Below are 24,695 nucleotides of genomic sequence, written 5' to 3' on the forward strand. Positions count from 1 at the left end.
ATTTCCTTGTCCACTGTGACATTCTCCACACAGAAATTGATGTAGGAGAGCACAGTGGATGCGTATTCTTCCAAGTCTACCTCAGAACCGCAGGTCGCCTGTTGGTGCGATCAAAGCAGTCCTGGAGTTGTAGGGTGGCATCCTCGGCCCATATTTTGACCGTCTTTATTATAGGTTTGGTCTTGCGGATGAGGGGTTTGTATGTGGGCAGTAGAAGCCGGGAGAGATGATCAGATTGTCCCAGGGGTGGGCAGGGGAGAGCTCTGTAGGCGTCCTTTACGTTGGTATACATCTTATCCAGCGTGCTTGAACCCCTGGTTGGGCACTGCACATGCTGGTGGAATTTGTGGAGCGTGGCTCGTAGGTCGACCTGATTAAAGTCCCCGGCAACAATGAAGGCACCGTTGGGGTGGGCATCCTGCTGCTTGCTGATGGCCGAGTGCAGCTGTGCTAGCACTAGGTTAGCATTAGCCTGTGGGGGTATGTATGCGGCCATGATGATGACCACAGTAAACTCCCGAGGCAGATAGAACGGCCTACATTTAAGCAGTAGGTACTCCAGGTCTGGGGAACAGTAGCTCTCTATTGCAGTGTGGTTGGTGCACCAGTCATTGTTAATGTAGATACAGAGCCCACCGCCCTTGCTCTTACCGGAGTCCTTTGTTCTATCAGCCCGATGTAGTGACCGGTTCGTTAGCTCCACAGCCCCGTCAGGAACCAGCGCATTGAGCCACGTCTCCGTGAAGATCAGCACGCAGCAGTCTTTCAGGGATCGCTGGGTGTTGATCCATATCCTTACCTCATCCAGCTTGTTAGAGAGTGACCGGACATTTGCGAGAAAGATGCTTGATAAGGGTGGTCTTTGTGGGGCCCTCCGTAGCCTGGCCTGCACCCCCGTTCTCCGTCCACGTTTTTGCTTCCTCTCCCTGTGCTGGCTCCATCTCCTTCCCTCCGGTGTGGTGGTCCAGGGGGCTGTTCTGCCTAGCTCCAACGGGATTTTGGTGAGGGTTTTATAGTACTCACCAGCCAGTCTCTCGCAGCTGCGTCCGATGTTGAGCAGCTCCATGCGGCTCCATGTGCGGTTCGCCTTCCATGAGCTGCAGTGCCTTGGGGGACGCGCTGCCGCTACGTCCGGACTCGCCGCCACGGGCTCCGACTGCATTTCAGCGGAGGTAAGGGTCGCGGATTTTGAATGAAGATTCCGTGACCTGTTCTTCCCGCCGCTGCTGGGCTGCTCCGTGCGGCTCCATGAGCGGTCCGCCTTGTGTGGTGTGGTGGCATGGTGGTCCATGAGCGGTCTGTCTTACTAATCAAGTACCGGTCAATCTCCAGTTTAAAAATACCCAAAGACTTGTTTCTGCAGCTGTCTGTGGAAATGAAACGGTGGCAATTCCACAGATTCTCCACCGCCTGGCTAAAAGAAATTCCTCCTCAATTCCTTTCTCTAGGTACATCCTTTTATTCTGATGCTGTGCTGTCTGGTCACATCCTCTCCACATTCACTCTATTCAGGCTTTTCGTTATACGGTAAGCTTCAATGATATCCCCCCCCTCATCCTTCCAAACTCCAGCAAGTACAGGCCCACAGCCGTCAACCACTCATCATACATTAACCCAATCATTCCCGGGATCATTCTCATAAACCTTTGGAACTTCTCCAATGCCAGCACATCCTTCATCAGACATGGGGCCCCAAAACTGCTCACAAAACTCCAAATGCAGTCCAACTAATGTCTCAGCATCACATATATATTCTAGTCCTCTCGAAATAAACGCTTACATTTTTAGTTTAGTTTTTTTTATCACATCTACCAAGGTACAGTGAAAAACATTTTGGTGCGTGTGATCCAGTCAGCATGATTACAATCAAGCCGCCCAGAGTGTACAGATATAGGATAATTGTCTGGCATTTAGTGCAAGATACGTCCAGTAAAGTCCAATTAAAGATAGTTTGAAGGTCTCCATTGTGGTAGATGAAGTGCGCTCCGGAGGATTCATTTACCTGATAACAGCTAAGAAGAAACAGTCCCAGAATTTGGAGGTATCTGTTTTCAAACTCTGTACCTCTTACCCCATGAGAGAGGGGAGAAGAGGGAATGACCAGGGTGCGATTGGTCCTTGATTATGCTGGTGGTCTTGCTGAGGCAGTGTGAAGTTTAGATAGAGTCAATGGAAGGGAGATTGGCTTGCGTGATGGTCTGGACTGCTTTCACTACTCTCTGCGATTTCTTGCAGTCTTGGATGGAGCTGTTCCCAAATCACGCAATGATGCATTCTGATCAAATGCTTTCTTTCGGACATCTGTAAAAATTGGTGAGTGTTGTTCGGGGACATGCCAAACTTCCTAAGCCTTCTCAAGACGTTGAGGCGTTGGTGTGCTTTCTTGGCCATTGCGTCAATGTGGCAGATCCAGGACAAATTGCTGGTGATATTTATTCCTAAGAATTTGAAGCTATCAACCATCTCTAATGGGCACCATCAATGTATGTGTGCCGCTTCGCTTCCTGAAGTCGATCACAATCTTGTTTATCTTGCTGGACATTGAGGGAGAAGTTTTGTCTTGGCACCAGGTTACAAGGTTCTTAACCTCCTTCCTGTACTCTGCCTTGTCAATATTCGATATCCGGCCCATGGTAGTGTCATCTGCAAATGTTTTCATTGAGTTGGATTGTTATTTGGGTGTATAAGAACTATAGATGGGGCGGAGAACGCATCCCTGCAGGGCACCAGCATGAAGGATTATCATAGAGGATGATTTGTCACCTATCCTGAATGATTGTGGTCTGTTCGTCAGGAAGTAGAGGATCCAATTGCAGAGGCAAGCGCTGATTCTGAGTTACACAAGTTTGCAGATGAACTTGGATAGGATGATGGTATTGAAACCAGAGCCGTAGTCTATAAATAGGAGTCCGACATAGGTGTCTTTCTTATCCAGGTGTTTCAGGGATGAAGTAGGGCCAGGGAGATGTCATCAGCCATGGACCTGTTGTGGCGTCAGGTGAACTGCAGTGGATCAAGGTTGCTTGGTAGACTGGATTTAATATGTTCCATATCCAGCCTGTCAAAGCATTTCATGGTGGTGGATGTCAAGGCCACTGAACGGTAATCATTAAGGCATGAGGTCTTGATTTTCTTTGGCATTGGGATAATAGTTGTTTTCCTGAAGCAGGTGGGTACCTCAGAACAGAGTTGGGAGAGATTAAAGATGTCCATGACCCCTCCCGCTAGTTGGTCTGCGCGGTTCCTGAGGATGTGGTCAGGGATTCCGTCTGGGCCAATTGCTTTTTGTGGGTTCACCCTTGAGAAGACTGATCTAACTTCTGCAACAGTGAGCCAAGGAAGAGGCACACTCGAGTCTGAAGGGACGGTCGTCATTGCCCTGTTGGCCTTCTGCTAAAAGCGAGCATAGAATGCATTGTTCAGGGGGGGGGGGGTTGCACTATCGCAGCGATGCTGCCCAACTTCGTCGGTGGTGGTGGTCGGTTTGGGAGTTCGGGCCTCTGGCCTGGCTGGCGTAAGTCAGTGTTGGGTTATCCCAGAGGTCGGGTCTTCACCCTGGTCGGGCCCGCTGCCAGGATCCATCGTCGGGTAGTATGGGAGGTCGGGTCCATCGCCAGTGAGACGTAGAGCTCAGGCAGTGGAATCGTTCACTGCCAGAGGGTTGGGGCCTGTCCCTAGTCAGGCCTGGAGGTCTACGCATGGTCAGCGGCACCATCGGGACATCGGTTAAGTCGACCAGAGGCTCCAGGAGGTTGGTAGGCCACAGGTCTTGTTGGTCCCGGTAGGCCTGAGTGGAGATTAAATTGTGCATTATTAATTGATACCTGCAGGTTGGGGCCTGTTCTCAGTTGGGCCCAGAGGTGCAGTTGTGGGGTCGGCAGCTCCGCGGGATGTCAGGTTGGAAGCTCTGGGAAAATCGGTAAGCCGCAAGTCTAGACGGTTGCTTTAGGGCTCGCTGGTTAGGTCCTCACGGCTCCAAGAGTTGTTCCAGGAGGTTGTTTGGTTCCAAAAGCAGAGAATCGACAGATCTGAGTGGAGATTAAGAAGAGCATAGTTCATGTATGAAATGCTGCTGATTTAAAAGTGCAGAGCAATTGTAATTAATATAGCAAATCCACTTCTTGGACCAGCTTCGACGCCATCTTGACTAGGCTCCGAATTACTCTGGTGGTGAATCTGTGGAATTATTTGCCACAGAAGGCTGTGGAAGCCAAGTGAATGGATATTTTTAAGGCAGAGATAGATAGATTCTTGATTAGTGTCAGGGGCTGTGGGGAGAAAACAGGAGAATGTGGTTAAGAGAGAGAGATACATCAGCCATAATTGAATGGTGGAGTAGACTTGATGGGCCGAATGGCCTAATTCTGCTCCTATCACTTCTGACCTTATGAACATCCACTGATTATTCCCCTTTGTGTAGCCTGCTATTTACTTTCTCAAAGAATTCCATCAGATTTATCAAACAAGATCTCCCCTTCACAAAAACATGCTGACTTCAGCCTGCTTTATCATGTGCATCCACTAAGTACTCAAAACCTCATCCTTAATAATGGACTCTAAAATCTTACCAACCACTGAAGTCAGGCTAACTGTCCTCTTTTGCCTTGCTCCCTTCTTGAGCAGCAGAGTAACATTTGCAATTTTCCAGTCCCCTGGGACCACTCCAGACTCTAGTGATTCTTGAAAGATCACCATAACAGAAAGTCTTAAAAGTTTAGGAGAGAAAGTTTAAAAAGGGAGAAGAGTTTAAGGTTGGGCAAAATGGGGGCTAATTTGAGAAGAATACTGAACTAAAAGTGTTACATTTGAATGCACAGAGTACATGGAATGTGGATGCCTCCAGTTGTACATTTCATTTCAGTTTAGTTTATTGTCACCGATATAGTGAAAAGCTTATGTTGCATGCTATCGAGTCAGCAGAAAGAAATTTGTTAGAGATGGAGTTTGTTGGCCATGTGATTAATAAAATACAAATTAAGCCAGGGTATATTATAGCAAAACTAGATGCAGAAATGTCCATTTTGGGTCTAAAACACTGTCATTTCTCAAGGTCATGGTTAGTTTGCCTCTGTTTCATTATCTCCATATTCTGCAATATTTAGCAAACTGTCTATTTTGCATGCAATCAATGACTCACAGTGGAGAATTCAAAGGATTCACCACACTCAGTGCAGAAATTCAAGAGAGTCAAGAGTGTTTTTTTTGACAGGTAGACACAAAATGTGGAGTAACTTAGCGGGACAGGCAGCATCTCCGGAGAGAAGGAATGGGTGGCGTTTCGGGTCGAGACCCTTCTTCAGACTAGTGTTTTGTTGTCATATGCCCCAGTTAGAACAATGAAATTATTACTTGCAGCTCATTATTCCTCATCTCAGTCCTAAATGTGAACTAACCATGTGAGATTATTTCAAAAACGTCATACCCAGGACAAACCCAGTCCAATTAATAGGTATCCTATCAACCATCCTCAACATCCATTCCTGCCACTACACTGCACAGTGGCTTTGGTGTGCACCATCAAGAAAATACATAGCAGTTACAAGTTCAAATTACGCTGAAAGCATTTGCCAAACCCAAGATCTCTACTAACATCCAGGAGGAAAAGGCATTGGGAATATGGAAACACCACTGTCGGCAGATTCGCTTTCAAATTACACACTATCCAAACTTTGAAATATGTGGCCAGTCCTTTAATATAACTGTGTGTAAGTCTTAGAATTCCTTACCCAACAGGATTGTTGAGGTCTCGACCCGAAACGTCACCCATTCCCTTTCTCCTAGATACTTCCTGACCTGCTGAGTTACTCCAGCATTTTGTGATACCTTCAACAGGATTATTGAAGTCGCTTCACCTGAAGAACTCGTATAAAATTCAAAGCATAAAAATAATGAGCAGCGAGTTTTGTTGCCGATGACCACAAAATCCAAGTCATATTATTTTAATTTGCAGTCAGAGTGACACCGTGTCTTTAAACAGATTTAACAGTTTTAACTGATAAAAGAATTCAAAGGTTTTCATTCTATATTGTATTGTGGTCATGCATAGATTATAAAGTTATTTTCAGCACTAAATGACATTTGTGAATTATCGGTAATAATTAATTAACATACAGGTATTGAGTGTTCCTTGTTCATCATTTTGCAATGGGATATGCATTATGTCGTGTTTGAGTCCATTATTTTTCTTTCAAAGGGTAAAAAACAATAAAATACGGCAAACCACAGTTCACTTTCTCCGGCTCAGTTTGCTGCCTTGAGGAAGGAAACTTTTCCTTATCACTTACCCCAGTATTTTACACCTAATTTTAAATTGATAACTCCGTGTCATCATTAAATGGCCAACTGAGGGAATGACCTTCAGAATTTCAAAACAATTAAATTGCCTCTTAAACTAATATTCTGCTCATTCATCATCTCACCCTTAATGAATTACAATGGCCTGGAATTTATATAGATCACCACCTATACTCATTAATAGCATGGACAATTGGCCCACATTTACCCTTAGAAGTGTGAATTTGCTGCGTCTACTTTCTAAGGAATGAGCATGGATGGATCAATGTGAAAGACATTGTGGCCTTCCATCACAGTGAGGAGAGGACTGGAGGAGACTCACTGTGATGGATGTTTTCTTGATGGATGTTTCTTTTGTGTGTTTTGGGGGTTGTGTAATTTTAATGCCTATTTTGATGCTTTTGTTGTTGGACTGTGGGTGACTGAATTTCGTCCAATTTGGATGACAATAAAGCTATCTTGAATCTTGAATCTGTAAATCGTACACACAGAGTTAATCTCCTGATTAATCTCACCTCAGGTTTACCATTTCTTTCTTCCCTTATCTGTGGGCGGTCACGGTGGCGCAGCAGTAGAGTTGTTGCCTTACAACGTCGGAGACCCGTGTTTTCGATCCCGACTACGGGGTGCGAAGTTTGTGACCTGCATGGGTTTTCTCCGAGAAGTGCAGGTTAATTGGCGTGGTATAATTGTCTCTCGTGGGTAATGTTAATGTGCGGCGAAGGGACTATTTTTGCGCTGTGTCTCTAAACAAAACTAAAATTAAGGCCTTCCTTTGCTACTACTTGTAACTGACCTTCATTGCCTCCTTTTATGTTGAATTTCTTAATGGAACATGACAGACAGCTTAATTTTGCAATTGTCATTTACTTTCTCTATTTAAAAAAATAATACACAAGATATTTGCTCTTTGCTAATACCACTCACGTGAGTTTATAAAACTTTAAATGTATTCCATCACATACCACTTGCCACTGAATTAAGTCAACTTAATTCCGATATAAATTTAATACTTTGGAAAGTGAATATAAGTAATACTTTACAAAATATTTCCGCAAAAGGAAATAAAGATTACATGAGTTAAATCATCATGGCAATTAAAGGGAATTCTCGCACCTTATGATCTACCATGAGGCACATTGGACTGGATGGGTTTTAAGTCCAAAAGGCTGTATAAATTGTGGAGGACGATTACAAGGTACTTCCGGGTAGAATACTCCTTTACCAAGATGGCGAACAGAAAGCTCCATTTTGGTTGGCACAGCTGGACGCGGCTTCCCGGCATGCTTCACGAGCACTGACCAATCGGAAAGGAGGGAGGCAGTGGCGACTGTGATTGGCCGCCTGCTCACGTAAGCGCGATTTTTGAATGTGCCGCTGAGGTTGGCCGCGTCATTGTCCGTGGGTCGGGATTACTTGGTGCTAACGTTGGTGGCGAGGAAAACATTTTCTTGCACAATTTCTTCAAGGGGATCTGACAATTTTTGTTTTGGTAAGTTTAATTTTGTTACATGTAGCCGACAGCGAGCCTCTCGGTGTGGTTGGAGATATGGAGTTTTTGACCGCCTTTTATCTGTATCGCTGGTAAATTTATACAAAGAGGTCTCGGGGCAATGGAGTGATTTTCACAAATTTTCAGGCTGTCTCCGACCAGGCTTCTTCGCCCTTTCAAGATAGCGTGATAGTATTTTAGCCACATTTCTTCAACCTTTTAAACGTGCCGTTTTCTTTTTCAAAACAAAAAGTCCCACCTTGTAGCGAGAGTGTAAAAGTTGATAACCAATTGTCAGGCCGCCCACCGTCCCTCCATCGTACATATTACTGAGCTATAATGCATCCATGGGTAACATTTGGGATAGTGCAAAAATCCGATCACAATAATTAAACTATCTGGAACTGGAATCTGAGGATTTTTAATTTGACAATGATAACTTTTTAATTTCCCAATGGCGGTAAACTTCCATTTTAGAAACGGGTTCCCTGTTTGGCGAGATGTTAAATGCCATTTTTTGGCAGTTTAAGATTTCTGTTCCTGTTCTGCTCTCTTCCGCCTGTAGAACTATCAGTGTCTACATTTAAATCACAATTTAAACAAAGATTTTTGTTTAAATCACCTAAAAAGAACCAGGTTCCCTTTTTTGAGGAAGACGTTATTCTTTTAAATTGAACATTTAGTTTTAACTTAGTGAAAGTATCAACTCAACTGCCAACAGCGTATTTTTTAATCCGACTGAATGTTGTCATTGTTCAAATTGTTTCTAGCAATCTCTTTGGGCATCTTTAAAAAAAATCTGTTGTGCAATGTACCTACGTAGTGTTCTGCAATCGGGTCCACTTTTAGCCTGCATGTTTAGGCGAGATGAAAGGACAGGTACTGTTGTGTAGAGAAAGCAGGGACTCTGTATAAGGACTTGGACAGGTTGGGAGAGTGGGCAGAGAAGTGGCAGATGGAATGTAGTGTAAGCAAAGTGTGGATTCATGCATTTTGGTAGTCGGAATGAAGGCGTAGACTATTTTCCAAATGGGGAGAGAATCCAGGAGAGGTGCAAAGGGACTTGGGAGTGCTGGTGCAGGATTTCGTCTAGAACTATCACACAAAAAAAGTTGGACAGGCAGCATCTCTCAAGAGAGAAGGAATGGGTGACATTTCTTCTGTCTTCAAGGGACCCACATTTGTCTTAACTATTTTTTTCCTCTTCACATACCTAAACTTTTACTATCCTCCTTTATATTCTTGGCTAGCTTACCTTCGTACCTCATCATTTCTCCCCTTATTGCCTTTTTAGTTATCTTCTGTTGCTCTTTAAAAGAGTCCCAATCCCCTGGCTTCCTGCTCATCTTTGCTACGTTGTACTTCTTTTATTTTATTTTTATACTGTCCTTGACTTCCCTTGTCAGCCACGATCGCCTCTTACTCCCCGTAGAACCTTTCTTCCTCTTTGGAATGAACTGATCCTGCACCTTCTGTATTATTCCCAGAAATACCTGCCATTGTTGTTCCACCGGCTTCCCTGCTAGGGTATCTTTCCCGTCAACTCTGACCAGCTCCTCTCATGCCTCCATAGTCCCCCTTGCTCAGCTGCAATAGACAATAGGTGCAGGAGTAGGCCATTCGGTCCTTCGAGCCAGCACCGCCATTCAATGTGATCATGGCTGATCATTCTCAATCAGCTTCATCCCCAGGGCCATAGCTGCTATGAACCGGTCTTGCTGAGCCGGATGGTCACAACGCATAGATCAACTTGCACTTTACCCTGTCTAAAACTGTTACAATTGTTTCGTTGGGTTGCTGTTATCTAAACTACTTAAATTATTGCATCGTATGGGAGGCGCATTCCCAATCTCGTTGTACCCCTGGGTACAATGACAATAAAGATATATTGTATTGTACCTCGTTCCTGCCTTCTCCCCATACCCCCTGACTCCGCTATCCTTAAGAGCTCTATCTAGCTCTCTCTTGAATGCATTCAGAGAATTGGCCTCCACTGCCTTCTGAGGCAGAGAATTCCACAGATTCACAACTCTCTGACTGAAAAAGTTTTTCCTCATCTCCGTTCTAAATGGCCTACCCCTTATTCTTAAACTGTGGCCCCTTGTTCTGGACTCCCCCAACATTGGGAACATTTTTCCTGCCTCTAACGTGTCCAACCCCTTAAGAATCTTATACGTTTCGATAAGATCGCCTCTCATCCTTCTAAATTCCAGTGTATACAAGCCTAGTCGCTCCAGTCTTTCAACATATGACAGTCCCGCCATTCCGGGAATTAACCTAGTAAGAATAGCAAGAATATCCTTCCTCAAATTTGGAGACCAAAACTGCACACAGTACTCCAGGTGCGGTCTCACTAGGGCCCTGTACAACTGCTCCTATACTCTTTGCTCTTTGAAGGACCTCTTTTCTCCTATACTCAACTCCTCTTGTTATGAAGCCCAACATTCCATTGGCTTTCTTCATTGCCTGCTGTACCTGCATGCTTCCTTTCAGTGACTGATGCACTAGGTCACCCAGATCTCATTGTATGTTCCCTTTCTTGACACCATTCAGATAATACTCTGCCTTCCTATTCTTACCACCAAAGTGGATAACCTCACACTTATCCACATTAAACTGCATCTGCCATGCATCCGCCCACTCACACAACCTGTCCAAGTCACCCTGCAACCTCATAGCATCTTCCACACAGTTCACACTACCACCCAGCTTTGTATCATCTGCAAATTTGCTAATGGTACTTTTAATCCCTTCATCCAAGTCATTAATGTATATTGTAAATAGCTGCGGTCCCAGCACCGAGCCTTGCGGTACCCCACTAGTTACTGCCTGCCATTCTGAAAGGGACCCATTTATCCCCACTCTTTGCTTTCTGTCTGTCAACCAATTTTCTATCCATGTCAGTACCCTACCTCCAATACCATGTGCTCTAATTTTGCCCACTAATCTCCTATGTGTTACCTTGTCAAAGGCTTTCTGAAAGTCAAGGTACACCACATCCACCGGCTCTCCCCTGTCAATTTTCCTGGTTACATCCTCAAAGAATTCCAGAGGATTAGTCAAGTAATTTCCCGTTTCCTCTCTCCCTCCTTTCTTAAAAAGTGGACCCAAAATTATATTATATTAGGATTATCAGAACATACTACAAATTTTTACAGTAAGTCAGGTACATTTTCTTGATTACAGTCTAATAACTGCGAAAAAATTAATACTTAAATTTTGGAAAAAACCAATAACCCCCACAATTAAAATGTGGACTATGGAAATGACAGAGACCCTGCATTTGGAAAAAATAATGTTTGCCTTAATCGACAAACCTGAGTTATTTTTAAAAATATGGTCTCCATTTATTGAATTTTTAGAAAAGTAAATGGGTTTGGCACAGGACTAAAATAAAAAAAATTAAATTAAAAGTTGAAACTTGAGTTAGGGGTTGGATGTACAACTGTGGTTATTGTCTCCCGGATCTACTCCCTTTAATTTTTATTGTTAGATCCTTTTTTTAATTTTTTTTTTATTAACCCTCTTATTCTCTCTCCCCAAGTTTATAGTTTTTTATTTTTATTTTTACTTTCTCTCTTCAAAAATTTAAAAATTGAAGCTATGTAAGAACTTTGTAACAAATGTGTTTTTTCTTATTTCTATTTGTACATATGCTTTTCAAAAATAAAAAAAATAAAAAAAAGTGGGACAACATTAGCTACCCTCCAATCCACAGGAACTGATCCTGAATCTATAGAACATTGGAAAATGATCACCAATGCGTTCACAATTTCTAGCGCCACCTCCTTAAGTACCCTGGGATGCAGACCATCAGGCCCTGGGGATTTATCAGCCTTCAGTCCCATCCGTCTACCCAACACCATTTCCTGCCTAATGTGGATTTCCTTCAGTTCCTCCGTCACCCTAGGATCTCTTGCCACTAGAACATCTGGGAGATTGCTTGTATCTGCATTGGTGATCATTTTCCAATGTTCTATAGATTCAGGATCAGTTCCTGTGGATTGGAGGGTAGCTAATGTTGTCCCACTTTTTAAGAAAGGAGGGAGAGAGAAAACGGGAAATTATAGAGCAGTTAGTCTGACATCAGGGGTGGGGAAGATGCTGGAGTCAATCATAAAAGACGAAATTGCGGAGCATTTGGATAGTAGTAACAGGATTGTTCCGAGTCAGCATGGATTTACGAAGGGGAAATCATGCTTGAGTAATCTTCTGGAATTCTTTGAGGATGTAACCAGGAAAATTGACAGGGGAGAGCCGGTGGATACCTTGACTTTCAGAAAGCCTTTGACAAGGTTCCACATAGGAGATTAGTGGGCAAAATTAGAGCACATGGTATTGGAGGTAGGGTACTGACATGGATAGAAAATTGGTTGACAGACAGAAAGCAAAGAGTGGGGATAAATGGGTCCCTTTCAGAATGGCAGGCAGTAACTAGTGGGGTACCGCAAGGCTCGGTGCTGGGACCGCAGCTATTTACAATATACATTAATGACTTGGATGAAGGGATTAAAAGTACGATTAGCAAATTTGCAGATGATACAAAGCTGGGTGGTAGTGTGAACTGTGAGGAAGATGCTATGGGGTTGCAGAGCGACTTGGACAGGTTGTGTGAGTGGGCGGATGCATGGCAGATGCAGTTTAATGTGGATAAGTGTGAGGTTATCCACTTTGGTGGTAAGAATAGGAAGGCAGAGTATTATCTGAATAGTGTCAAGTTAGGAACAGGGGACGTACAACGAGATCTGGGTGTCCTAGTGCATCAGTCACTGAAAGGAAGCATGCAGGTACAACAGGCAGTGAAGAAAGCCAATGGAATGTTGGCCTTCATAACAAGAGGAGTTGAGTATAGGAGCAAAGAGGTCCTTCTGCAGTTGTACAGGGCCCTAGTGAGACCGCACCTGTGTGCAGTTTTGGTCTCCAAATTTGAGGAAGGATATTCTTGCTATTGAAGGCGTGCAGCGTAGGTTTACTAGGTTAATTCCCGGAATGGCGTGACTATCATATGTTGAAAGACTGGAGCGACTAGGCTTGTATACACTGGAATTTAGAAGGATGAGAGGAGATCTTATCGAAACGTATAAGATTATTAAGGGGTTGGACACGTTAGAGGCAGGAAACATGTTCCCAATGTTGGGGGAGTCCAGAACAAGGGGCCACAGTTTAAGAATAAGGGGTAGGCCATTTAGAACTGAGATGAGGAAAAACTTCAGTCAGAGAGTTGTGAATCTGTGGAATTCTCTGCCTCAGAAGGCAGTGGAGGCCAATTCTCTGAATACATTCAAGAGAGAGCTGGATAGAGCTCTTGAGGATAGCGGAGTCAGGGGGTATGCGGAGAAGGCAGGAACGGGGTACTGATTGAGAATGATCAGCCATGATCACATTGAATGGCGGTGCTGGCTCGAAGGGCCGAATGGCCTCCTCCTGCACCTATTGTCTATCTTCCTTAGTGAAGACAGATCCAAAGTTCAACTCGTCTGCCATTTCTTTGTTCCCCATAATAAGTTCCCCTGCTTCTGTCTTCAAGGGACCCACATTTGCCTTGACTATTTTTTTCCTCTTTACATACCTAAAAAAGCTTTTACTGTCCTCCTTTATGTTATTGGCTAGTTTACCCTCGTACCTCATCTTTTCTCCCCGTATTGCCTTCTTAGTCATCTTCTGTTTCTCTTTAAAAGAGTCCCAATCCTCTGGCTTCCCACTCTTCTTTGTTTTGTTGTGCTTCTCATTTATTTTTATGCTGTCCTTGACTTCCCTTGTCATCCACGGGTGCCTCATACTCCCCTTAGAATCTTTCCTCCTCTTTGGGATAAATTGATCCTGCAACTTCTGCATTATTCCTAGGAATACCTGCCATTGGTGTTCCACCGTCTTCCCTACTGACATTTCCGATTTTCCCTTCTCCCTCGCAAATTGTAGATTAAAACGTATCATATTGTGATCACTACCCCCTAATGGCTCTTTTACATTGAGTTCCCTTTGTCAAATCCAGTTCATTACACAACACTAAATCCAGAATTGCCTTCTCCCTGGTAAGCTCCAGTACAAGCTGCTCTAAGAATCCATCTCGGAGGCACTCTGATGATTAGACTCTCTTCATATCTGTTATTACTAACTAACCTCCAACAAACATCAATGGTTACATTTGTATTGTGCTTTGTTCGCGCTGTGGTCCAGTATTGGGACGTTTTTCCTGTTTGAGAGCTCCATCAGATTTGATGCCTTGCCTTTTGCTCAAAATCTCACAATGACTTTGTCTAAAATAATCTCTCAATCTTGACGGGCCTGATATTTCTGGAATCAACTGTCCTCTGTGGAAATTATTTCTGTTGTCATTTATATGGAAAGGTCTAGCCCAAGCTTTTGCAACCTTTCATTATTTTAATTGCTCCCTATTAGCTGAAAAAATAATCTCCATTGAATTCTATCATTTTAAATACAAAGGGGATTGTATAAACAACATTTTCTTTAACCTGCTAAGAGATTTAAAAGATGACAAGCTTGCAGTAGTAAAAAATGTCTACATAGTTGGCCAACATTTGTAACGTCAACAAATTGTGTATATTTATGAAATATGAGAACTTTCAAATATATTCTTTAATGAGGATTTCTTTCTCCCAGGTTGTGTTGTAAACTAAAATGTCGTTCCAAAACTATACAAATAAAAAAGAGGAAAAGGCCAAGAATATACAGGTGGTTGTACGATGCCGGTAAGTCTGGTTATCTTCAGCAGATCACGAGATAAACAAATGCGTTCAGCCTTTGCTGCTGTTAATGCGCAATCTTAGGATGATGTCCAAATTGCCTGGTGTCATTGAGTTGTGTTCCAACGTGGCAGGCCCATTTTACAGAGTTCGGTTTGGAGGACAGAAATTGATGGCAGGTATCAGATCAACCATGAGTTTAGTGCTAGAGCAGTTTCTGAGTCATTTGAAAGACAAAATGCCCTAGTAACTCAGCGGATCAGGTAGCAACTCTGCAGATCATGGATGGGTGACGTTTTGGGTCGGTTGAGAACAATTCTGCCATGTGGAAAAGGGTGTTAGTGGAGGGACATTTTGTGTCTCTGTTTGAGGAAGAAATGGAGGACCTTGAGACCTTCCTGGTGGGGGGTGGAGTTGTATAAGGACTGGACTTCAATGGTAAAGATGAGTGAATTGGGGCCGAGAAATTGTGTCGTCAAAGGGTGCGTGAGATGTCTTGGATGTAGGTGGGACTGGATTGGGCATGAGGGATAGGAAGGAATCAAGGTAAGTGGAGACGAGTTCAGTGGGACAGGAGGCAGGTCAGTCCTGTTTGTGGATTTTGGGTAGGAGGTAGAAGAAGGCAGTGTGTGCGGGGTGGGGGGGGGGTGATAAGGTTGGAGGCTGTGGAGGAGAGATCACGTGAGGTGATGAGTTCAGAAACAGTTGGGGAGATGATGGCTTGGTGTCTGTGGGCCATGGTCAAGGGGTAGTTCGGAGGAGGTGTCCGAGAGCTGGCGCCGGGCCTCAGCATGGGAAGGGTGAACTAACCAGTCTACAACAGCACCTCCCTTGTCGGTGGGTTTAATAACCATGTTGGGATTGTTGCAAAGAGTCCAGAGATTGGGGGGAAAAGGGGAGTGGAGCAGGCAAGGCATTTGATGTTGCGCCGTCATTGGAAGTTTAAAAAATCCATAGAGGGTGGAAGGCCAAAGGGTGCGCAGCACGATGTGGTGGTGGAGCCTCTGGACTTTGGGCGGTTGGGAAAATAAATTGGCCTGTTCCTGTTGCTATTATTTTTAATCTGGGGAGAGTGGACAGGCCTGGGAAGCGGCAGGGGGAAGGGACACCATTTCTTTCACTTAGACCTTCCTAGAAACAAGGCATAAAGTGAATTTGAGTTATTTGGGGAAGCTATCAAGTTTGAAAAACGGTTTGTTCTGAATTTGTTATTCCTCGTGGGTCGAAGCTAATGTGATCAATGTGATCTACTTTGCACACCTTTCTGATGATGTAGTGCCCTTACTGTTAATAATCTGTAGTCTGTTTCTAACGAAGCCACTGCTGCAGACTAAAGTTGATGGAGTCACTTTGTAATACAAGTCTCTTGCACACATCACCTTGATCTGAAGCTGGTGGTAACATGTTTAAAATAAAGACCATTTGAAAATCGCAGGTCAGTGCCTTTTGGAAAAGGGGGAAGGGAAAGTTCCACTGGTACGGGAAAAGCAAAAGTTAATCGAGTTTTGTTTATACAGGCTGTGAGATGATTAATCCTTCCCATCTGTCGCAAACAATGTATTCTTTTGACTATGGCATTATGTAGAAATTGGTACAACGATGGGATATTGTCCTTTCTGGGCTGTCTGGGCATATTACCACATAGTTTCAAGAGGGTACATTTTTGTATTGTATCCACACATGTCGAATCATGCAGTTAGATGCATGACAAGATTTTATTTAACTTTACATGTACATGGGTAAAATGTATTTTTAATTTTGCTTTCCCATTTCTTCTGCTTTCCAAAGCTAAGTTTTAAAATCCTAACATTGGCAGGGGTATAAAATTAGAGTACATTTGCTTTCAAAAGTAGATAACTGGAGACGGACTGGATGTTCTATTATGTTTTGCTTCAACAGTCTTTGTGTGCTCTCTTTTATTGCAGTGTTGTGTGGTGATATAGCAGGGCTCCTGTCTTCCAGAGTCTGGACAGCAATTGACTTGAGCACAGCTAATCTTTTTAAAAAATAAGGTCACAATCATGATCATGCTTTATCAGCGAAGTATGTTTTGAAACATACGAGGAATTTGATTTGCCATACAGTCATACCAATGAAAAGCACTAGAACACACAAAATACATTTTAACATAAACATCCACCACAATGACTCCTCCACATTCCTCACTCTGATGGAAGGCGAAAAAAAATAAATTCAATCTTCCCTACTTTGTTCTCCCGCGGTCGGGGGCCTCGAGCCTTCCATTTCTGGGACAATCTTGGCTCCAGTAGCCGGCAGTCGGGCCCTCCTCGTCAGGGCGACCAAGCTCCCGCATCGGGGGGATCTCAGCTCCCCTGGGTCGGGGCTAGTCTTCCTCCTGCGACTTTGGAGCTTCCCGACATCAGCCTCTACCCGAGGCTGCGAGCTCCTCAATGGTGAAATCCACAGGCCGCAGTTGGAGCGTCGATCCCAGGCAAGGGATCGCAGGCTCTGATGGTAAGTGGCGGGGCTCAAAGTCAGTCTCGAGCAAGACCTCCAGCTCCATGATGTTAGATCGCAGAGTGACCGGAGATATGATCGGAAAACAATCGCATCTCTGGCAAGGTAAGAGATTGAAAAACGTTTCCCCTGACCCCCCCCCCACATAAAACAACCCAGAGAACATTAATACAAACTTTAAAACACTAAAAATAACAAAAAAGATATACAGACAGACCGTTGGCGAGACTGCCATCACTGACGGCGCCACCCGGTGGAACCGGGTGTGTATCTATTCTAATGAACTTGACCGGTGCAAATACTGAAATGTCATTGAACGTGTGATTTTCTCCCTAGGCCTCTCAGTTTATTGGAACGCAAGTCAAATGGCTCCATTGCGGTTGATTGTGATCCAATCAAAAAAGAAGTTGCAGTACGTAGCTCTGTGCTGGGGTGTGAAAAAGCTGCCAAAAAGTACACGTTTGACATGGTATGAACCTTGATGCTTGCTTCATACAGAAATGGAGGGAAAATGGAGATGTAAAAGTGAATACTGAATATGTTTTGTTTTTTATTAATTCAGGTCTTTGGACCAAACGCAAAGCAAATTGATGTCTACAAAAGTGTGGTGTATCCCATCCTAGATGAAGTGATCAATGGGTATAACTGTACTATTTTTGCGTAAGTTCAAACATTTTAAAGTGGGAATAGTTCAATTAATTTTTTCTACTTCAAATGTTGGTTTCTATGTCACATAAATTACAGGATTCTCTAGTATTAAATCCAACTTCCCATGATCGGTGTTCTGAATTTTTACATTGAAAAAAAATTACCCAGGTAATTCAAACTTTATATCGACCATTTCTACACATTCCAAAACCTTTATTGTGTTGCACCTGAAAAATGCACCATCTAGCAGGAGAATGTGATTAAAAAGAAGGGGTTTTGTCTGCTGCTTTGAGCCACTGAAAAGACCTCCATTGACGAAGCAGTTTCATTCAGTTTGTATCTTGTCAGTGGAAGGACGTGAGAAAATTGGGTAAGGGTGGTGCAGTTGGTACAAAGGTTGCCAGGCAGCTGGGATTGATCCTGTCCTCTGGTGCTGTCTGTGGAGTTTGTATATTCTCCCTGTGCCTGTATAGGTCGTCCGGTTTATTTCCACATCCCAAATACATGCGGATTTGTAGGTTGACTCAAAAAGCTGGAGTAACTCGGCAGGACAGGCAGCATCTCTGGAGAGAAGGAATGGGTGACGTTTTGGGTTGACCTTTAATTGGCCTGTGTAAATTGCTCTGGTGTATAGGAAATGGATGCAATAACTTTCAATCATTCAAAGTTCTCTTCTTTTTTTCCTTTCAAAAGCCATTCTCCAAAACAACTGAACTGACTTGCCTAATATCTGTTTTCATCTGTCAGTTTAAAAATTTTTGTCGAGATTATAACTGCTCGGCTTGACCCTGTTCTTGCCAAGCAACTGCTCCTCTTGAAGTAGTGTAGGAAAGAAAAACTGCAGACGCTGGTTTAAATCGAAGGTAGACACAAAATGCTGGAGTACCTCAGCGGGCCAGGCAGCATCTCTGGAGAGAAGGAATGGGTGACGTTTCGGGTCGAGACCCTTCTTCAGACTGATGTCAGGGGAGGGGGCGGGACAAAGATAGGATGTAGTCGGAGACGGGATGACTCGTGGGAGAATTGGGGAGGGGAAAGGGAGAGACTGAGGAACTATCTGAAGTTGGAGAAGTCAATGTCCATACCGCATAAACTGCCCAAGTGAAATATGAGGTGCTGTTCCTCCAATTTGCGTGTGAGATGCTGCTCCCCCAGCACAAATTAGAGGACCAGCACCCCATATTTCGCTTGGGCAGTTTACACCCCAGCAGTATGAACATTGACTTCTCTAACTTCAGATAGTTCCTTTGTCCCTCTCTTTCCCCTCCCCCTTCCCAGTTCTCCCACTAGTCTTCCTGTCTCCTATTACATCCTATCTTTGTCCCACCCCCTCCCCTGACATCAGTCTGAAGAAGGGTTTCGACCCGAAACGTCACCCATTCCTTCCCTCCGGAGATGCTGCCTGACCCACTGAGTTACACCAGCGTTTTGTGCCTGCCTTTTGAAGTAGTGATCACTCTGTTCAGAATGAGGGAGCTCCCCTAACCATTTTCTTGTTTTGACAGGAAGGTAATGGTTGAGCGGAGGAAGGGAATAGGGAGAATGGGGTTTGGCATTTGTTCTTTGAGTGCTGCTCCAACGGTGGTTAGCCAGCTTGACACAGACAGAAGATCTTGCGTAGGATCGCTTCAGGTTGTGTGGTCCAGCTGTTTATATTTGTGTCAAAGCTGTGAAGCTTAGAAATTAGAATTACAGATGTTGGTTTATTTTTTTTAAAAGAGTGCAGGAGTAATTCAGCAGGTCAGGCAGCATTTCTTGAGGACATGGATAGGTGACGTTTCGACTCGGGAAATGTCACATAAATTCTAGGATTCTCCGGTATTAAAGGGTTCCAACCCGAAACATCATCTATCCATGTTCTTCTGACCTGTTGAGTTACTCCTGCATTTTGTTTCTTTTTTGGCATGAAGGTTTCTAAATGTCTCCATTTTTTATTTGACTTAGCTATGGACAAACTGGTACTGGGAAGACCTTTACAATGGAAGGTGAAAGATCACAAAATGAACAATTCACTTGGGAAGAGGTAAGTGACAGACTTGCATTTATTTTTCTTCTCTTTCCCGTTGTAGAACACCTTAGAATAAAATTGTCAGACTTGCTGTGATTTTTGTAAACTTTCTTTTCTCCCGTGTCATGTTAATGTTGGCATTGTATCTACAAACTTAGAACTGACTCAATTTCAATGTGGTTAGTAGAATTCGGGGAGAAAAAAATAATGTATTTATTGGTGAATTCATCGACGTGAGAAACTCTTAAATGAAATAGCTGGACGCGACTATGCACAAAGGATGTAAGAAGTTGAGCATTTGTATTTTTCATGTATTTAGAGCCATTGAAATACTGTATTTGTTGTTTGGATGTAGATAGCCTGATGGACCGTTGCAGGAGTCAAAAGGACAAAGTGGGTCAAGTAGCATTTAAGCAATTTGAGTGCAGGGTAGAAATCGAGAGTTAAATGTGAAAACTGCATTTGTAGAAACGTTTGGACCAATTTCAAGTCAATGGAACAGGAGAACATCTTGTAACCTTTTCAAGCCGTTCACGATGTCTTGTAAAGTGGATTTGGACAGCCTTGGATACATTATAACTGACATGTCTTGTTATTAAGGATTTACTAATACTGTGTCAATTTATTATTGCCATGAGCAAAGTGACAAAATTTGTTCACTGGTTAATCTAAGCGTTCCATAAATTGAAATAATTTTTATTGCAACCTCCGAGAAAGTGAAGTCAATCAAAATGTTAAACTGAATGGGCAGAATAATAAGTGTTACTGGACCAAGTGGACCTGTTGGGCCCAAACCTCTCCTGCATTGGTGCAGCACCCTCTCCCCCCCCCCCCCCTCCCTCCACTCCCCCTTCCTCCCTCCACTCCCCCCTTCCTCCCTCCACTCCCCCTTCCTCCCTCCACTCCCCCCTTCCTCCCTCCACTCCCCCCTTCCTCCCTCCACTCCCCCCTTCCTCCCTCCCCTCCCCCATCCCCCTCAACCTCCCTCCCAAGGAGATAGATTTAAACTTTAAAATGTGAATAACTTAAAAAATATAACACCGATTTCAACGAAACTTCTTCCATTAGCACCAAAGGGACGACGGTGAGTAAGGTGGGCCTAAAATTGTTGCACTATCGTGTGCCGTTTTGGCTGTAGTTCAGGAACAAACAAACAAAGGAGAGTTTTAATATATAGATTCACTCTACTGGGTCTCAGACACTGGCTTCCTGTTTCCTAAATTCACTTGAGTGAAGAAAGCCTTGACTTGTTATGGTATGATTCCATGGGAATATTTTGGCTCTTTGGATGACTTCACTTCAATAATACTTAAATGTTCATCAGAGCACGCTGGTGCTTCTGAAGTTATGAAAAGTGCTATGTAAATGTAAGTCTTAAATAACCTTTTATCCCTCCTTGATTTTCTTACTCTCCGCAGGATCCTTTAGCGGGTGTTATTCCACGTACACTGCATCAGATTTTCGAGAGACTGGCTGCTCAAGGTGCTGAGTTCTCTGTGAAAGTTTCTTTGTTGGAAATCTATAACGAGGAGCTCTTTGACCTTCTGAATCCTTCGTGTGATGTTGGTGAGAGGCTGCAAATGTTTGACGATCCTCGTAATAAGGTAATGTTACTGTTTAAAAAAAATAAAATAAAGTACTGTAATCTTAAAAGGACACAAAGTGCTGGAGTGACTCAGCAGGCCAGGCAGAATCTTTGAGGAACTTGGATTGATGACATTTCCAGTTGGGACTCTTCTTCAGAAATGGGCGTTGAGTCTATGCTTGGTCTCGCCTATGTAAAGTCAAGTCAAGTCAATTTTATTTGTATAGCACATTTAAAAATAACCCACGTTGACCAAAGTGCTGTACATCTGATTAGGTACTAAGGAAAAAATGAAACATACAGTAGCACACAAACATAACAGCACATACAAAACAGTTCACAGCGCCTCCTCAATGGGCCTCAAACGCTAGGGAGTAGAAATAGGTTTTGAGCTTGGACTTAAAGGAGTCGATGGAGGGGGCAGTTCCGATGGGGAGAGGGATGCTGTTCCACAGTCTAGGAGCTGCAACCGCAAAAGCGTGGTCACCCCTGAGCTTAAGCCTAGACCGCGGGATAGTGAGTAGCCCCAAGTCGGCCGACCTGAGGGACCTGGAGTTAGAGAGGTGGGTTAGAAGATTTTTGATGGGGGGGGGGGGGGGAATGTCCATTTAGGGCTTTATATGTGAATAGGAGGAGCTTGAAGTTGATTCTGTACCGTACAGGGAGCCAGTGGAGAGAGGCCAGAATCGGCGTGATGTGGTCCCTTTTACGGGTACCCGTCAGGAGTCTCGCTGCGGCGTTTTGGACCAGTTGCAGGCGGGACAGGGATGATTGGCTGATCCCAGTGTATAGGGAGTTGCAGTAGTCTAGGCGGGAGGAAATGAAAGCGTGAAAGGAGGCTACATAGGGAACAAAGAACGCAGTAGATCTTGGGAGCAGATGCAGCACAGACAAAAATTGAGACCTAGAGATAGTGTCTTTGTGAGCAGCAGTGTGGGAAGAGGTATAGTCCAGATAACTCTGGGTTTGTGTAGACGCCAGCCGATGGTCTGTCCCATGCGCTGGAGACAAAGAGATCAAGAAAGGGAGGAGGCATCTCTCATACCTCCCTCCCCTTTCTTGATCTGGCTGTCTCCATCACAGGGGAGAGACTATCTTTATACAATATGTTTAAACTAGCTTTATCTGCCCCACCCCAAGGTACGCTCCTCAACCATAAAAGTTGCCACTCCTGTCCCTATAACCTCCACCCAGGGACCTCGGCAGTCCTTCCAGGGAGATAGGTTCATGTGTACCTCATCTTCTGCATCCGGTGTTTACGATTTGGCCTCCGGTGCATCGGCAAGACCAAGCGTAGACTCAACGACCATTTTGCCAAATAATTATGTTCGGTCTGTCTTGGCCTTTGGATCTCCCAATATTGGGAGATCCTGAATATTTTAGCTCTTCGCCCCATTCCCATACTTGCCATTCTGTCCCGGGCCGCCTCCATTGCCAGAGTGCCTATCAAAAAAAAACCCTGCCTGTATCCATCTATTACCTGCCAGGCATTGTCCTTCCCTGTCTTCCAGCTTTCTTCTCCCCCCCCCCCCCCCCACACACACTCCACCACCAGCACCATCTGTCTGAATAAGGGTCCCAACCCGAAAACTCGCCTATCCATGTTCCCCGGAGATGTCGCCTGACCAGATGAGTTACTCCAGGACTTTTCTTTTGTGTAAACCAATATCTGCAGTAATCTTATGCTGATTGAGAATGCTACATTTTTGCATTGTAGAGAGGAGTTTTAATTAAAGGACTTGAAGAAATTTCTGTCCATAATAAAGATGAAGTTTACCAGATTTTGGAGAGGGGAGCAGCAAAAAGAACGACCGCAGCAACTCTGATGAATGCATACTCGAGGTACGGCTTGCTGTGTCTTGTCTACAACTTATAAAACCTACTTCCAAAGTAACTGTACACAAGGGGTTGAGTTAATTATTCCTCAGCCTGAAAAGCTTGTCTTCTGGATATTCTTTAACAAAATGGAACCAAATGGTGTAACAGTTTTTGTTTTGGATGGCTTTACAGAATTTTGACTTTAGGGCATTCAGACAGTCATTTCAGCACTATTTTTACAACATGAATCTCCTGCACCTTGTTTGAAAATTGCCACTCCAAACAGATTCTTAGTTTCATTAACGACTGGATTGAATTAATAGAGATTGTCTTTAACTTTGCTGCCAAATTTCACAGCAACAGAAATTCTAAATATATTTGCTCTAAACTGAACAACTCTTAATAGAGATTTTTATTTACAATTAGTGTTTTGTGCTTATTTTCGTAGTCGTTCACATTCGGTCTTTTCCATCACAATACATATGAAGGAGATGACCCTTGATGGGGAAGAGCTAGTAAAAATTGGCAAACTGAATTTAGTAAGTATCATTTTATGCAACCTGTCTTTTAACATTTGAATTTTGTTAAAACCTCGATCTGGTGTTGGAGCTGGAAACCCTATCCCCATACATCAAATTCACATAAACTGCAATACGATCTGATAAAGAACTGATCGAACTGAGGAAAAACTTTTTCAGTCAGAGATTTGTAAATCTGTGGAATTCTCTGCCTCCGAAGGCAGTGGAGGCCAAGTCTCTGAATGCATTCAAGAGAGAGCTAGATAGAGCTCTTAAGGATAGCGGAGTCAGGGGGTATGGGGAGAAGGCAGGAACGGGGTACTGATTGAGAATGATCAGCCATGATCACATTGAATGGCGGTGCTGGCTCGAAGGGCCGAATGGCCTCCTCCTGCACCTATTGTCTATTGTCTAAACCCTAATGAGAGCGAAACCCCGGAAGGCAACCTGCTAGAGGAAGGCCGTTTACTTTTATTTCCATCTATAGAAGTAGTAACCTCTAATAATGTTGGGGAACTAAATGTTTAATTTGAGTTTAGTTTATTGTCACGTGTACCAAGGCACAGTGAAAAGCCGTTGTTGTGTGCCGCCCAGTCAGCAGAAAGACAACACATGATTACAATCAAGCCACTTATAGCGTACAGGTACATGATAAGGGAATAACGTTTAGTGCAAGGTAAAGCCAGGATAGTCTGAGGGTCACCAAAGAGGTAGATAGTAGTTCAGCATTGCTATGTCCTACAAGTCCCTTGTGTGTTTGTTTCCTTTAAAAGCATGTTTAATATCCTGAATGGAGAAACATGATTGTGGTTGATTATTCCTATAACATTGTGTTTCACTTGTTCACATTTGGCAGTATCGTGTCATAAATTGGAAACAGAGAACAATATCATGTTACAAAAAGCATGATTTATGCGATGCGTTCTTTTATAGTCTTGGCTCTCATTTTGATTGTTGTATTTAATAAAATGCAAGCTGTTTTCTTGCAGTCTGTCCACTTAATCTAATTGCTGCTTCTTTTTTCCAACTTGCACTCCAGCCGCCAATTATCATTGGTTTACTTGCAATTTAAACTGACTCTTTAGTAACTTGTGTTTACCTTGTAAACATCTATCCATTGTAAGTTTCATACTTGATTCTTGCTGTTTTT

The 24,695-nt window shown here is 43.6% G+C and overlaps 1 protein-coding gene across 1 annotated transcript in view; it reads left to right on the forward strand.

Annotated features, from left to right (window-relative positions):
• The first annotated feature begins 7,699 nt into the window (after positions 1 to 7,699).
• kif11 (kinesin family member 11) overlaps positions 7,700 to 24,695 on the forward strand; it is a 48,423-nt gene continuing 31,427 nt past the window's right edge. The window contains exons 1-8 of the mRNA XM_078412883.1: positions 7,700 to 7,786; positions 14,408 to 14,496; positions 17,305 to 17,437; positions 17,531 to 17,628; positions 19,561 to 19,639; positions 21,043 to 21,228; positions 22,927 to 23,051; positions 23,476 to 23,566. Of these exons, the coding sequence (XP_078269009.1) occupies positions 14,426 to 14,496; positions 17,305 to 17,437; positions 17,531 to 17,628; positions 19,561 to 19,639; positions 21,043 to 21,228; positions 22,927 to 23,051; positions 23,476 to 23,566 (783 nt within the window). The 5' untranslated portion in view covers positions 7,700 to 7,786; positions 14,408 to 14,425. The remainder of the gene's footprint in view (positions 7,787 to 14,407; positions 14,497 to 17,304; positions 17,438 to 17,530; positions 17,629 to 19,560; positions 19,640 to 21,042; positions 21,229 to 22,926; positions 23,052 to 23,475; positions 23,567 to 24,695) is intronic.

Source organism: Rhinoraja longicauda, chromosome 16 (assembly GCF_053455715.1).
Source record: "Rhinoraja longicauda isolate Sanriku21f chromosome 16, sRhiLon1.1, whole genome shotgun sequence".
Classification (NCBI taxonomy): domain Eukaryota; kingdom Metazoa; phylum Chordata; class Chondrichthyes; order Rajiformes; family Arhynchobatidae; genus Rhinoraja; species Rhinoraja longicauda.